The sequence below is a fragment of the Marmota flaviventris genome, chromosome 1 (genome assembly GCF_047511675.1).
Source record: "Marmota flaviventris isolate mMarFla1 chromosome 1, mMarFla1.hap1, whole genome shotgun sequence".
Taxonomy (NCBI): Eukaryota; Metazoa; Chordata; class Mammalia; order Rodentia; family Sciuridae; genus Marmota; species Marmota flaviventris.
The window spans coordinates 45050323-45067074 of NC_092498.1; the positions used below are offsets into that span (position 1 = coordinate 45050323).

Consider the following 16752-nt stretch of genomic DNA (forward strand, 5'->3'; position numbering starts at 1 on the left):
CTAAAGGATATAGTTGTCCCTGGGTGATAGAGGATGAGATTCCTAAGCAGGGAAAATGAAATAAATGAAGAAGCTGAGGAATTGAAAGAATGCCAGAGTGGCTGGAGTGAAAAAAGGAAAGGGAGTAGAGAAGAGCACTAGATGAAGGAAGTCGAAGAGGCTAAGTCACATACCATCTCGTAGGCCATATTTAGGATGGTATATTTTGCCCTGAGTGCAATGGAAAGTCATTTATAAAGGGTTAATGAAATGATCCAGCTTATACTTTTAATGTCTTGCTTTAGTTGCTAAGAGAGACTGGATTGGATGGGAAGTAGGAACATAGTGGCATAAATCAGTTAGGATGCTCTTACAGTGGTCCAGAGAGAGATACTGATGGCTTGAACTATTCAATAGCAGTGCAAGTTGAGAAATAAATGGATTTAGCATAAAATTTTGGGGAAAAAATCATAGTACTGATGATTGATTTCATTTGGGAAGATCAGGGGGAAAGATAACTCATGGATGAGTCTCAAGTTCCTGGACTGAGGAAATGAAGGTGTCATACTGAGATGAGAAGCACAGAGATGAAGCAAAATTCAGAAGAAAGGTGATACTTCCCATTTCAGGAAACATGGAAATGAAAGAGGCAGGATCCCTGTTTGTAATCAAACCTTGCATTGCTATGGCACTTTTGCAAGCCACAATGCTTTTAATAACTGTCTGCTTTGAAGCTATAACTCCTTTGGCCTCTATCCACAGTCTTCCAAGATAATGGCGTTATTCTATCTGGCCAAAGTAAATATTTCTGTTGTGGCTTCCTTTGAATGTATAAGCCTCCTTCAAAGTTATGAAAAAGGCTATAGCACATTTGAAGCTCTTCAACTCAGGCCCTCACAGGAAGAGGAAGCTAATAACCCCAGAGGAACTGAGCCTCTGGCTAGAGGGATGATTACTGTGTTTAGATAAAAGTATGCTCCTAAGCCCTGATGAGCTTTTCATGCACCCCTATCCAACCTTTAATCTTTGCTGGCTCCAAATCGAGTTGGGGATGGAGGACTAGCCTAGCTCCAAAAGGACTTGAGGCATGTTGTTCCGATGGTGAGGAGCACAGATTTGGAGACAAACACACCTGCCTGTGTTTGAATTCCAGTTTCTATTACCTACTTGCTCATTGGCCTTGATCAAGTCACTCAACTTATTTTCCAAGCTGCTGTTTCTTTATATGCAGTAATGGGCTTTATCTCATTAGGTTGATATGAAGATGGAATGAGAAAAAATGTAATGAATCTGCCCAAGGTGTGGCACATGGTAAGCCTGCTACAAATGGGAGCTCTGTGTCCTGCCATTTGGTCGAGATAACTTTTCTGCAGCATTTGATATGTTGTCTGATACTTGGTTGGCCAACACAGTTCTTAGTTCCTTCCTTCTCAGTAAGCCTAGAAATGTTCTAAATCAAGAACTGCAATATAAAAAGAAATAGATTAAAAATCTTAAATTCTGTTGGCAAGCTTTTGAATTCTAGTTACTAAATAGACCAAATTGCTTAAATAATGAATTGATTCAAATTCTCAGGACCGTTTCTTGTTTAATTCTCATTAGTTTGTCAGAATTCTCCAAAAATGTCTTTGTCTACTCTCTTTAGCTTATTTGTACATTAGTTTCTTGCACTTAGAAGCATGGAGGTGGATGCACAGTTATATCCATCGCATATCTTATGATCTTATGGGTCATACATTCATCTCATATCCACCTCTGCAGAGAAATGTCAGTATCCCTCAGAAAGGTGATTTTAATATAGGTCAGGAAACGTCCACAGTAAGACTTCTGGTTGCCCTCTCTAGAAAGTTCCTGAGATATTTAGCAATACCATTGTTCTTTAGGCCATAAATTATGCCCCCAAAGATTAGCCTCTAATATGATTCTCCTTGAAATTGGTTAAGTTGGGAGAATGCATTCTTTCTGCCTGAGAGGTACAGCCACCATAATCTGGAGCCAGCTTGTCTTGTGTGGTTCCTTACAGATTACATAGGCACTGAGCAGTCTGTCTTAGTCTAAAACAATTTGTGAAAATTGAGACTCTGAGAAATTTAGTTCTAAATTCACCTTAGTGAGTGTCATCAATCAAAGGCAAAAGGAAAAAATTATTCTAGACGTTAACATAAAATTATTTTCTCAGCTGAACTATATGTTCAAAGGGCTAATTATTATTATTTATATTGTTGTTATTATTTATTACATGAGCATTTCCTAGCGAAGCAGTGATTTTCTTTTATGACATAAGCAAACCCAAATAGACAGTGATATGGCAAGTAAAGTGTCACAAGGAGAAAGCTGTGCATTGCTTTTTGCAGGGAATTAGACTCATTTCTCACCTCACCTAGATCAGTCTCATTTGTCTTCCTTCTGTAACACACATGAAGTTTATCAAATATTTGAGTTCCACTGTTTCATCATCAATTCCTAACTATGGCCTTCTCCTGTTTGGTGGAAAATAGAGATATGCCTTGATGTGTAGACCAGACATACATGTGGGTTTGAATAAATGCCTGTAAATTCGAGCATTTTCAGAATCCCTAAGGAAGCTAGATTTATCAAAGAAATCCAAGGAAAATACATTAACAATATAGGAATGTGCTCTGACAAGTTAATTATAACTCATAAATTTAATGTTTTTAAACTTTAAAATTTTATATTATTTTTGCTTATAATAAGGAATATTTCTAGGAATAAAAAATTTTAATTTTCCACAACTTGTAATGATCTCAGCTTCTTTATTATAAGAACTTTGGGACATTAGAGAAATGTTCACAAGAGGCTTCAAATATTGATATATTTTTTCTTAACAAATGGTACAAAGCAGGCATAATAAAATGTTAAAATTTAAGAAACCAGATGGTAAGTACATGGATGTTTGGTACATTGCTTTAAGATATATTTTTTTTTTCTGTGATGCATTTCACATTAAAATAAAGAAAAAGTAAAAAGATATTTAGTTCATTCATGTTTTCTTCTTTATTGTTATAGAAAGTATTTATCTTTTCTGGAACATTTAGAAAAAACTTGGATCCCTATGAACTGTGGAGTGATGAAGAAATATGGAAAGTTGCAGATGAGGTAAGGATGCTAACTCAAAAATTTTTGAAAGTGGTAGCTCATACATGTAAAAGAATGGTTGTCATAACTGAGATAATTTTACACAATCACCCGTGTGTGTGTGTTTTTTGTGTGTGTGTGTATGTGAATGCACACGTGAGTTTACACAATTTTAACAGGAGTATCCTAATCTTCCTGGAGCACCCTATATTTTGGATTTTACCCATTTCTCTCTACCAGGGACTCAGGTCCTGTCTCAGTACATTTAGGCTAATAAAATGCCATAGACTGTATGGCATATATTCATCATAAATTTATTTCTCACAGTTCTGGAGGCCAGAAAATCCAAGATCAAGGTATCAGCAGTTTTGGTGCTAGTAAGGAAGTGCTTCCTGATTCATAGATGGTGGCTTCTTTCTGTGTAATAGAACAGGTGAATGATCTTTCTTGGAACTCTTTACAATAGCTCTAATCCCATTCACAAGGGCAGTGTCCTAATGACTTAAGCATCTTCCAAAGGTCTCACCTCCTATTGCCTTGATGTTTGAGGTTAGGATTTTGACATATAATATTTTTAAAGGACCAAAACACTTAGACCTAGAATTCCCCTTGTTCCCCCCAAATACATGTTACTCTCATATACAAAATGCACTTATCTCAATAACCCCAAATGCCTTAATCATTCTAGCATCAACTTAAAAATCTAAAGCTGGTAGTCATCTAAAAGATATATGGTGAGACTTAAGATATGATCTGACCTTAAGTAAATTGTTTTCTGAATATAAACCTATAAAATCCAAATTTGTGTATGCTTCCAGAATAAATTGATGGGACAGGAATATGATAGACATTCCCATTCCAAAAGGGAGAAGTAGAAAAAAAAAGGAGTGCCAAGTAAAATAATATTCTTTGGTTCAATGCTGTGCCCTGCAGGCTCACTAGGTAGGTGTCCCACCTTTCAGACACACTAGTGTGGAGACCCTACCCCCATGGCATTGACAGCTCACTCCTGTGGTGGCTTTGTGCCTGAATTCTGTGCCTGAGACTCCCTCAGGCTAGAATCTAGCTGGTAGATGATAGATGATTCTAGCCTGAGGAAGTTACAGGTGCCACTTTATAGGAAGGATGGCCTTTCCTCCATTATCTAATACTGTATTTCTCATTTCTGACTAAGAAATTATCCAAATGGCCTCTACCATCCATATTTCTTTTTTTACTTTTATAAATTTATATGACAGCAGAATGCATTACAATTCCTATTATATGTACAGAGTACAATTTTTCATATCTCTGATTGTATACAAAATATATTCACACCAATTGGAGTCTTCATACATGTACTTTGGATAATAATGATCATCATATTCCACCACCATCCATATTTCTACTCACATTTCATTCATGTAAAATCTGACCTTTTGTGTGCTTCCAGAATAAATTGATGGGACAGACATATAATTATCTTTGAGATAATTATAGTTTTCTTTGCAATTCCCCCCTCTCCCTCACCAGTATAACCTCCAATGGGCCCTTGGCAACCATGTGAACTTTCTCTCACATGCACCTCAAACCTCTTCCAGCCTCTACTCATTACCTAGTTCCAAAGCTGCCTCCACATTTTTAATATTTCTGGAAGCAGCATTCCTCTCTAGGACCAATTTTCTGTCTTAGTCTGTTGGAGCTGCTAAACAAAATACTATAGCCTAGATAACACAAAAACAAGAGATATTTATTTTTCATAGTTTTAAAGTCTGAAAAGTCCCAAATTAAGGCCCAGGCAGATTCAATATCTGGTTAGGGCCTGCTCTCTCATAGATGGCTGTGTTTTCGCTGTGTCCTTATAGGAAAGAAGGGGTAAAGCTAGGTCTCCAGAGCCTCTTTTATAAGAGCACAAATCCAAATCATGTATTGAGGCTAGTGTCCTTATGATCTAGTCACCTCCAAAAGGCCTCATCCCCTAACACCATCACTTTGGGGGTTAGAATTTCAACATAAATATTTCAAGGGCACACAAACATTAAATCTATAGCAGAACCCATAGATAACATTACTTGGAAGTAATTTGCTTCAGAGACATGATCTAGGAAACACTCAAGCACCTGCTGTGCCCTGGGATTACCCTTGATCACCTCTCCATATTTCTCATGTACCCCGTAAGTTCTGAATCCCTCACAGCATAAAGAGAAGGCTATAATTTGACACAATGTACTTCCCTGAGAAGATAGGTTTACAGAGTTGATGCTCATTCTAGAGCTCTTGAGAATGACTAGAATCTTCTCTGAAAGTTAGCAGGAATCATCTGCTTTCAGAAGATGTGGTAATGAGCACTTCTATGCAAAATGCCACTTGACTTAGATGAGGCTTATGCCATCTCTTTAAGTCATGAGGCTGCCATATAGGAAATGTATCAATTAAAAAGGAATCAAAATTTCTAAATAGCATTCTGTGCTTCTTCAACAGATGACTGATTAAAATTGAAAGCATTATACAGATGAATTGGTGAGTGGGGAGAACTAGTTATATTCCTGATTCCTTTATCAGAACACCCTCTCTATAAACGGATAATTTCTTGAAAGAAATATAACTATTATGTTAAACAGAAATAGACCACAAATTGCTCTCTTTTGTTAAACTTGAAGTTTGATTCCATAGAACTAAATGGTGGCAGAATATAATCATGAGATCCAAGATTGTGGAGACTCAAAGGTCTTCTTAGAGAACAATTTCATTGTACTATTTCCTGTACTTTGGTCCTTCTCACCTGATTTCTGTTTATCCTAAATGCTCTTCCCTTTTCTGCCTCCCTTCTAAGTAGACCTTGCCAGGAGCTTTGTAATGTCTCTGAGCGCTAAACACTTACCTGTTGAGTGCCCAACCTTAACATGCCCCTAATAAAATGTACTTAGATTAACCATTTTCATTATCAAAGTTTCCTTATTACCCAACAAATGCAGGGATTTTAAAGAAAACATTAACTAAATTGCAAGTGACACATTTTAAGACCTTTGATGTGACTTCAGAGATTTAACTATAGGAACACAGTGTGGTGGGAGAGAATTTAGGAAGTAGACATTAGACTTTATAAAATCTGCTAGTAATGCCAAGTAACAATAAAGTTTACAGGGAAGCAGGATCATAAACTAATCTAAAATTTTAGAAGACGTGGTTAAAACTTTAAGTACTCCTACAATATAGATATTTACATGTTCACATTTTTATTTGATTGGTTCATATTGAGGTTTACCTTTTTGCTGATATTCTTTTATTAAATAATTTTCTGTTCATAAGCAAAGACAATGATGCTATCCTAATCTTAATGTGATATGCTTTGAGTATTAGTGACACATTTTTGTCCAAGAAGCCCAAAGGCAGCAAATAAACAGTAGCCCAGAGAAGCAGAAAAAGGATTGAAGTTTAAAGATTATAAGGCCCAAGTTTTAGTCCTATATGGTTGATCATATTATCATATGCAAACAGGAACATTTTTGGATGTGTCAGACCAGAAACTGGACAAGAACCTGGAACCTGGTTTATTCATTAGACTGCAGCTCCATCCACTTTGCAGCCCTGGTGAACTTTCTAAACCCTACTTCTGATTACTTGTCTCTTTATTTCATATATATGGATCCTTATTGCCTGCAAGACCAAGTCTATACTGTTTAAAGTGGCTTATAGGGACCTCTATGATATGCTCTTTGCCTCTCTAATTTTGCTTTCCGATGAGGCCTGCTTTCCATGATTCAGCTATTCTGAATTTCTCTGGATTCTTTAAAGCACTGAGTACACTCTGATCTCCAGGGGCTTTTTCATGTGCTGTTTTGTGTACCTAGGAAACCCACCCATCCCTTTGTGGCCTCTTTCTACTCCTAATTTCAGGACTCTCCTTACACATCTCTTCTAGAAATTTGCCTTAATGCTTCAGGTCCAAGAGAGAAGCCTTTCCTAAGCATATTCTATACCTCCACCTATCTCATAGCACTCCTCATAGCAGATAGAGATTTACCTCTCATCTTGTCCAGGCCCCCTATCCTACATGGTACCAAAAGTTCCTCAGAGTCAGATTTTGTATCCTATTCAGTGTGGTATTTCCAGTATCAAAAGAAGTGTTGGACAAATAGATAGTGTTCAATGAATATTAATTGAATGAATGAATGAATGAATAAAGAATTCTTCCATTTCACATGGAAACAGCTTTGTGATTGATATGCAACAAGTATGATCATCCCTACTTTAGTGATGAGTATCCTGAGCCTTGAGAAATTCAAGGGTCTTGCTGGGATTGCTGGCAGATGCAGGAATACAGCCACAGCCTAGACTTCTGGGTCCCAGGCTGTTTTTCATGTTAGCATTATTCATAATCTAAGTACTATGGCTGTTAGTTTTTATTTATTTATTTATTTATGTATGTATGTATGTATGTGGTAATCATTTGCTTTTTAGCTTACTTTATAGAAGTTTTCATCTTTACACATTGATAGTCTGGTAAGCCATTTTAGAAGAAAGCTAAATAGCAAAAATAGTGGCCTTTTCAGTGAAAAATTTGTCCAGGGAGGCCTGCAGAGTAGGAACAAAAGGAGTATCAAAAGGAGTTAAAAGTGTTTATTTTTATAAACACTAATGGACCCTTAAGTTAAATTTCAGTTCATGTTTCTGATTTTTTTTTAATGTTCCTGACACAAGACCAAACTCTTGCTCCATAATAACATCCAGTGTGCACCAATAGCAAAAGCAAACATTTTGAATAAAATACTTGGTCCTTTACCAACTGTTAAACATTTTTTTTTTGATATTTCAAAAAATACTGCTTAATTAATAGGAGTTTGGGAAGTACATGTAATTTAGTAGTTCAGTTCAGTAGTAACCCTGTTACTATTGGCATGGTTTAACTGAATACTATTGTAGTACTTTTTGCTAATTTATCAGCACATATACTTAGTTGTAACTATAACTTAGAAAGTTCTTTTGATGTATGGCTCCTTATTGATGTGTCTATGTATGTATTTATTTTTAAAGCTGTGTTGGGTAGAATGAAAATAATTAAAAACTTCTAGATTCTAATTGTTTTGAATTCATCTTGGCTTGGGAAGAATTAAGCTAAAGTTTATATTTATTTTTAACCATTTGTAAAATCATTCGTAATGATAGTATTAAAAAGATGACATTGGAATAGAGGTTTGTTTATGCATGCATTATACATGCATAGATGTGTGTGCATATGTGTGTGTGAGAGAGGGTGATTCTGCTGTTAAATATCACTAAATTAATAACCTGTATAATAATTTCCATTTCAGTCTTGTTTTGCCCATATTGTTCTTTGCCCATAATTCTTGAACAGTAATTTCACATTAATTATTTTTCTCCTCATCCAGACTATGTGTTTCTTCAAAGTAGGTCCTAGTGTTATTGATCTTTGAATTCCCAGGTCTGTCATAGTACCTCAAATTTAATAAACTCTTATTAAGATTCTATTGAAGGAATAACAGATTAAGCAGTCATTTAAATTCAGATGACCAGTAAGCACATCCAAACCATTCTTATCAGCACTATCTTTGTATCTTTTCAAACCAATTGCCGGTCTATCTTGTTTCTTATTTTCTCTCCAAAGTCTATCACGATATTTGGCAGAAAATAGAATCTCAATGTTCATTAACTGCAAAAAGTTGTCACTAAATTATGTTGACTTTTCTCTGGTAACAATGATTCTAAAAGATTTTTCCTGTCCTTCACAGTGAACAAAACAGTGAGATAGTATTGTTGCACAATACCTAGATTGGGCAGTCTTCCCTAACATTCATTTTTAAAATTCTGTTCTCTAAATATTGACAGTGATATATGTTTAAGTATTATTTATTTGTAGTAGAGAACATACTTTGATCAGCTTTTACCAGAGGCAAGTACAAAGTATAGCATAGTAAAATAGCTTTTCTAGTGTGGCGTTAGGACATTAGTATATGATCTATGTGAATATAGAGAGAGACAACTCCACATTTACCCAAATTCCAGCTCTCTTACTATAGGCATGATTTAACTGAATACTGTTGTAGTACTTTCTGCTAACTTACTTTCTGAGGCCACTTGTGAAGAGAAAACCTTGGAACCTCATTGTCACACTAATGTAGTGTTTCTTCTCCAGAGCCTGCATTCTTGGGATTTTCCAGGCTTTGCTAGTAGTTGCCATGGGTTAGGTAACCATAGCTCATGTGCACTATACTCTGTAGAAGCCTCTTTCCACCAATAAGCCCAGTTAATCTTCATAATAACACTTCATGATCAATACTATTATTTACACCTTTTTACATGCAAGGTAAATAACAAAATAACATGCCTTACATTGTGAGCAAATAAGTGGAAGTTCAAAGCCAATTCTGTTTGACTTCTCTGCTTCAGTCTTTAACCATTAGTTTCCTTGTTATTTGTCTACAAAAAATATCCATTCATATGTAAATACATAAATATATAAATAAAGCTTCAAATCCTACTGACTAAACACCTATTTATTGATCTGAAATAAAGTAACAACTTCTCTATCAGTTTTAGGTAACTTCTATTTTTTTAATTTGTTTTGGGGGGTTTTATCAAGTCTTACAAGACTTACAAGCAAAGTGATAAGCTTTAGATCACACTACGTATAGCAGAGCTGAAACCAACACTCATCCATTCACCCTTAAGTTTTGTTTCATCAAATCTCTGTTTGGTTTGGATGAGGAATTCTAGGAGCTCAGTACATATTTGTTGAATGAATGAGTAAATGTGTTGAGGCTGACAGTGAGCTGAGCTGAAGAGCTCATTTTTTTTTTACCTTCAAGAAGCTTACTGTCTTACAAGAAAAGTTGCACAAATACTATCATAAGTAGATGCCTGGGTGCCCTAAGGGATGATAAGGGGTATTACTTTAGATTAAGCAATAGCACAAACCTGAGAATATCAAGGTTATGGGAAACTAAAAACTGGTTCTGCTGGAACAAGTATAGAGAAGGCTTAATTCTGGATGCCTTGTGTGCCATGTGAGATCCTTATATTTTATTCTGCTAGGAAGACAACTACTGTAGGATTTAAGACAGAGAAAAGTTTGGTCAAACCTGCAGCTTAGGGAGATTTCTGGAGTGTTCACGTGATGGAGTGATAATTCAGTCAATTGATATTTGTGGTGCGATGCTGAAGAAATGATGATGGTCCAGACTAGGTCACTGTAACAGAGGTGCCAAGGAAGAGAAGGATTTTAGAAGTATTTGGATAAAGTCCAAGATTGCAGATAAATATGTGAAAATTATTAGCTTATTGATACCCTGAAAATGACTGAAATCTTAGAGGAGAATCGGGCAAGTTGGGATGGAAATTAATATTCAGGGGACAGAAAAAGAGAAAGTTGTCCACACATAATAATAATAAGAAATGACCATGGTGTAATTTCTCAGATGCCAAGGCAAAATGTTTCAGAAAGGAAAATCTTCTGTGGTATAGGACGACATATACATACTAAATTTTTAAAATATCTGGATGACAAAGTGGGTAAATATTGAATGATTGCCAAAGGAGACCCTGGTGGCAAATGAGGATTTTGCTTTTATTTTAAGAGGGAAAGACCATAGCAGATTCACAGGCAGAAGCAATAAAAAGCAAGATGTGGCAGACAGAAAGAATACAGGTTCTGTAACTGCCTAATATACTTTATTCATGTTCTTAGATACTTGCACCTCAAAGTAGTTTTATGTTGGAGCCTGCAGAAATATATCAGAGTAATCATCTTTGTCTAATTAACATGTTTACATTGCCTACAATCTCAGAAACCTGTTTTCAACCTTTAATGAATTCTCACAAATTGAGATTGTCTTAATGAGAAATTACTCAGGGAAAGCAGTATCACCAGCAATACACATCATGAGCACACAGATTTTGCTGAATAAATAGCAATGTGGGGCATTTCTGGTTTCATTTCTGAAAACATGAAATTTTTTCTTAAGACCATTATATGATTTTGCCTGTATTATAGTTAGGTATTACATATCTTGCTCCTCATACCAAATTCCAAATTCTTCAAGGGTAGGAGACAATCATCTCTGTATCTTAGGTCCTTTATTCTCAGCAATACTTGGCTGTGAAAAAACATTTAATGTACATTTATTCAAAAAAGTGATATGAGCCAAGACTTCAATAATTTTTGTCTTATTTTGATAGGATGGGTTCCTATACATCATTTGTTTTTCCAAGTGGGCAGGTTTTTTTTTTTTCTTGCAGTTTTTATGAATTAAAGAGATGAGTAGTAAATTGCCACATGTAATTCTAAAAATCTCCCCAGTTGATTCTTTAATGATATCTTTTATTCCCTTTTATGATAGAGTGGAAATGCAAGGTGGCATCCATGTCATGTCATACCTTCTAACCCTTTATGCGGTCTTTTATCCTCTATAGGACTAGCTACACAGGGATGCCATGATAGAGTGAATAACTGCTTTCTGTACATATCATCTTTCCCAGCATGTATTCAATTGTGTTGTAATTAGAATATACAACTTAATAAATCCTGAGCCCTGAAGGAGCCATCTGCCATTTATTATTTCCTCAGTGCTTGGGAGAGTACCTGGACCTTAAGTAGGTATTCACTGAAATGTTCTTGAATTAAGGTGGTAACAGACTCAAACAAGTGTTCAAGTGATCCTTTATTGCTGCCAAGATTATAAATAGACTTTTGGTCAATCAGACCCAAATAGTGTAAGTTCGGGTGGAGTTGATATGAAATTGAAGTTTTCAGAGCTCTCATGTGTATTTTTAGATTTTCAAACTCTTGGGAGATTTTAGCCCTGTATTGTCTCAAGTACCCTCTCAAAACAGTGTTTTCGCTCTTTCCTGCAGGTTGGACTCAAGTCTGTGATAGAGCAGTTTCCTGGGAAGCTCGACTTTGTCCTTCTGGATGGGGGTTATGTGCTAAGCCATGGCCACAAGCAGTTGATGTGCTTGGCCAGATCTGTTCTCAGTAAGGCAAAGATCCTACTGCTTGATGAACCCAGCGCTCACTTGGATCCCATGTGAGTTTCAGAAACCCTGATCCTTAGTTACACTGTGGGAATAGAATCATTGAGAACTACTTCAGATGGATACAAATTCCCATAAGGTTGCCATGTCTGCAAGTGGGGAACCCCCCTTTCCCCCAATATTAAATAATTGCCCAATGGAAAAGTCACTATTTGGTGTGAGCACAAATGCTTATTTCCTTGATAAGAACTCTGGGTTCTCTTATAAATGTGATTTGGAATTTCATACAAACACTTCCATCTTGTCAACACAAGATGAATTATTAGAGACATGGTCCTACTCTGATCCTTATGATTTTTTTCCTTTGTTCCATTTATACCATAAATATTTAAATGCAAAAAAATGAAGAACTGCTGTTGATTTTCTAACAATGAAAAATCACTTATTTGGGCTGGGGATGTGGCTCAAATGGTAGCGCACTCGCCTGGCATGCGTGCGGCCTGGGTTCGATCCTCAGCACCACATACAAACAAAGATGTTGTGTCCGCTGAAAACTAAAAAATAAATATTAAAAAATTCTCTCTCTCTCTCTCTTTCTCTCAAAAAAAAAAAGAAAAATTACTTATTTATGAAATGTTCTTCAAAATATTTGTCCTATTTACTTATGGGTACTTTAACATCTACCCTATAGTTGGAAAGCTGATTGTAGTTAACTCTAGACCAGTGCTATAATAAAAGTATTGAAAGAAAGAAGTGATTTAGTCAGGCTTGGTGGTGCTTGCCTGTAATCCCAGTGGCTTAAGAGGCTGAGGCAGGAGGATCACAAGTTCAAAGCCACCCCCAGTAACTTAATGAGACCCTAAGCAACTTAATAAGACCCTGTCTCAAAAAAAAAAAAAGGTAGGGATACAGCCCAGTGGTTAAACACCCCTGAGCTCAATCCGTGGTATCAGAAAAAAAAAACTGATTTAAAGAACTACATTGATTGAATAATAGGCATGTTATCAAACATAAAGGCACATTTTCCATATTCTGTGAAGTGGTATACAAACATTCTGTATGTGGTATTTTCTTTCTTTTCTAGAACATACCAAATAATTCGAAGAACTCTGAAACAAGCATTCGCTGATTGCACAGTAATCCTCTGTGAACACAGAATAGAAGCAATGTTGGAATGTCAACGATTTTTGGTGAGTCTTTATACATTTACTTAAGATCTCATTTCTCTTGTAATTCTTGATAACAATCTTGCATGTGATACTGCAAATTGCAACAGTGTACAAGTTCTTACTTAAAACATGTGTCAAAAAATCCCTCAGACTTCACTCAAAATAGCTGCACAAGTTTTTCACTTTGAGTTGAGCTATGAGTTGAGGTTGAAATTCAGTACTCCTAAAACAATCGCATGTGACCAAGTTACATTAATTAATAAATCTGATACCTATGCTTTTTGAGGCCATTAACTAGAGACCAACTCATGAAAAGTACTCTACCATTAAAAAATAAAAAGTCTTTCTGACTCTTTCAATAACAATCTCCCTTGGATAGGATGGGGATAGGCCTGTTTGTCTTATAATCTGATTTATGGTTTTAGTGTGGTAGTTGAGAGACTTATTTCTCTGATTATATTTAGGGCTCAGGGTGCCTTTCTCAATCCCCTTCTTAATGTGCTTCCAAAACTGTCACAGATGCCCGTCAAGTGTTGTTTACAAATTCTCTTGGGTTTAGTCACAAGGAAGTTCTGAGGATAATATATCATATCATTTCTGTTAAGGCTTTTGAGCCCTCAGTAGGTAAAAGCTCTCTTTACTGGTGAGTTTTTATTATCATTATTATTAAAAAGCTTGAAAATGACAATTTAGGGAGCAGACAACCTCTGTCTGTCATAGACAAGTTCAGGTTGGGTTAGGCCCTCTATTCTCTGGCCTTGAGTTTACTTTAACATGCAATAGCAGCATATTAAACTCACGCAAATCCTGACCAATTTGGAATTGTTAAGCTTCAGGTCCACTGTTGAAGAAGTTCAGTATTTTATGATGCTGTGCATTTAACTCACAAAGTATGTAAAGAATCTCTGATAAATCTTTCTTGTTTTCAAAGCACCCTCAATTCATCTAAAGTTCTTTTAAGAAGTGCATTACTCAGTACTATATTAATTTTTTAAAAAATTCCAGCTGCTACATAGAAAATTACAGTTAATTTCACAGATGGTAGGAGCTCCTTAAAGCAAGAAAATGTAATAATTAAATGATGTCCCTGATTGTTCAAAATGCCAGGCTCTGGACACTGTATTTTCTTTTAGCTTTTAATTTCCTTTGAGCCTTTGCCAGTTTCTGTCCCAGCTCTGGTGTGACCTGACTCCTGTCTGAGATCTCACTAATGACCACTTCCCCAGGTCATAGAAGAGAACAAAGTGCGGCAGTATGATTCCATCCAGAAGCTTCTGAGTGAGAAGAGCCTCTTTCGACAGGCCATCAGCTCCTCCGACAGGATGAAGCTCTTCCCCCACCGCAACTCCAGCAAGCACAAGTCTCGATCCCAAATTGCTTCTCTGAAGGAGGAGACAGAAGAAGAGGTCCAAGAAACAAGGCTCTAGAGAGCAATTAAAAATGATGATGACATGGGACATCCACTGATGGAATTGGAGCAGAAATCAGCTGCCTTGGCCTTAGAAAGCAAGGATGAGAATGCTTTTTAAAAATGAAACATTTTGGTTAAGAGGACTTGAGGACATTCATATAGGTCTGGATAAATGGCTTCCTAAAGTCATCAAATTGTGTGAAAGGTACATCAAATTCTTGAAGTTTTACCACTTGTATTTTGCAAGACAGGTTTTCCTGAAAACACTTGCCTTTTGGTAGTTGTTGGAACGGCAGCTAAATATCAACCAGCCTAGTTGTTCACCTTACCGTTTAGTGAAACTGGTTAATTTGTATTAGCAAAGAACTGAAATCATACTTCTTAGAGATATGATTAAATAATGATAACTGGAAATTTTAGTGGATTATATAATTTATATCCCTTTTTCTCTCCCCTCTCTAAGATATTTAGACAAACAAATATATTGTCTGCTAAGCATTCTAGCTGTCTCATTTCCAAACAAGTTTTAGAATACTGCAGGAGTCACAAGAGAGCTCATTAAGTTATGTTCCATTCAATATCCAACGATTGGTCAAGAAAGAAACTTCCAGATCCTGGGAATCAGGGTTACTACCATCTATATCTACCAAACACTTAAATATTTCAGAGTATCAGATTACATTCTTTACCTAGATAAGACAGTTGTAGTCCCATGTCAGGGATGAGATGGATCCCTTGATGTGGAAATTGACATGCCTCTCCTACACCTGAGAATACTGAGGTCTTAAGACCTCTGACCTGGAAGATGGCTAGAAAAGCTTGTGAGTGCAAATTGGTGCAGAAACACCCTGCTTACCACAGATGCTCCAGATACAGAGCCCATTGGTACATAATCCATGGGCTCTATAGATAGGTGCACATGAAATCCCAGCCTATAGATATAGTGTGTTTCAAGGCCAGCTTTGCGTGCTTCATACTGTCTACACTGAGTGGGAGAGAAAATAGGAGACACCCCGAAGAAGATTAAATCATGAAATAGTTTTATATGCTTCTATTTTATAATTTTGTGATGCAAATGAAATTTTCTCTAGGAAATATTTATTTTAATAATGTTTCAAACTCATATATAACAATGCTGTATTTTAAGAATGATTATATTATGAATTATATTTGTATAAAAGAATTTTTTTTTATATTTGAAATGTTAACTTTTTATGGCACCAGCTCTTTTTATGATATGTTAACACTGAGGTGGGGGGAACCTAGGGTGATGTGGATCAGGGGCCCATGCATCACTTTTGTGGTGTAGAGAGAAACAGATGCAGATGTTGCACATATCTGTGTGATTCTCCACCCACACACAGGTGCCTTCTGATGCAGGTGGTACCAGAAATCTGATTGTTTTTACCAAGGGCACACTGACTTCCCAACTCCAAACGAACCCTCAAGAAGACTGCAATATTTATTACTGTAAGAAAATATCATATTGTCAATAAATTCTTATATTTGTGTGAAACTCATCTATTCTCAGATGTGTTTATTAATCATATCTCTTCAAACTCTTACTCCAGTCTCTTCATGGAACATAAAACTTTGAGTCTTTCTTTTAGATAGTTATTTATATATTTATTTTTATATTTTTTATTTAAATATATATTAGATAAACTTGTATAATCTCACATGAATTAGCACACAAATTATGAAGTTGTCTTTTTAAATTGTGGTAAAATATACAAGGCATAAAATGTACCATTTTAACCATGTTAAAATACAGGTCAGAGATATTTTGTGAATTCACATTATTGTACAAATTACCACCATCATAAATCTACAGAATAGTTTTTAACTAAAAAAAAAATGAAAATCCTTACAATAAAAAAGTCCATTAGACAATAACTCTCCCTTCCACCCAACCCTGGAAACCATGATTGTGCTATCTATGTGTGTGATGTTTGACTACTCTAGGAGTGCAAACATACATTAATCCTATTGCATTTGGCTTATTTCAATTAGCATAATGTCTTCAAAGATCATCCCTGTTATTTTATATGACAGAACTTATTATTCTTTTAAAACCTGAATAATATTCATTATACATATCATTTTTATACAATATACATATCATAT

At 35.9% G+C, this 16752-nt stretch overlaps 1 protein-coding gene across 4 annotated transcripts in view; it reads left to right on the forward strand.

Annotated features, from left to right (window-relative positions):
- The window catches only part of Cftr (CF transmembrane conductance regulator), a 157827-nt gene extending 141753 nt beyond the window's left edge, over positions 1-16074 (forward strand). For all 4 annotated transcript variants that reach the window (XM_027926421.3, XM_071612772.1, XM_071612761.1 and 1 more), the window contains 4 exons: positions 3007-3096; positions 11926-12098; positions 13130-13235; positions 14441-16074. In XM_027926421.3, the coding sequence (XP_027782222.1) occupies positions 3007-3096; positions 11926-12098; positions 13130-13235; positions 14441-14641 (570 nt within the window). In that variant the 3' untranslated portion in view covers positions 14642-16074. The remainder of the gene's footprint in view (positions 1-3006; positions 3097-11925; positions 12099-13129; positions 13236-14440) is intronic.
- Positions 16075-16752: the final 678 nt, after the last annotated feature.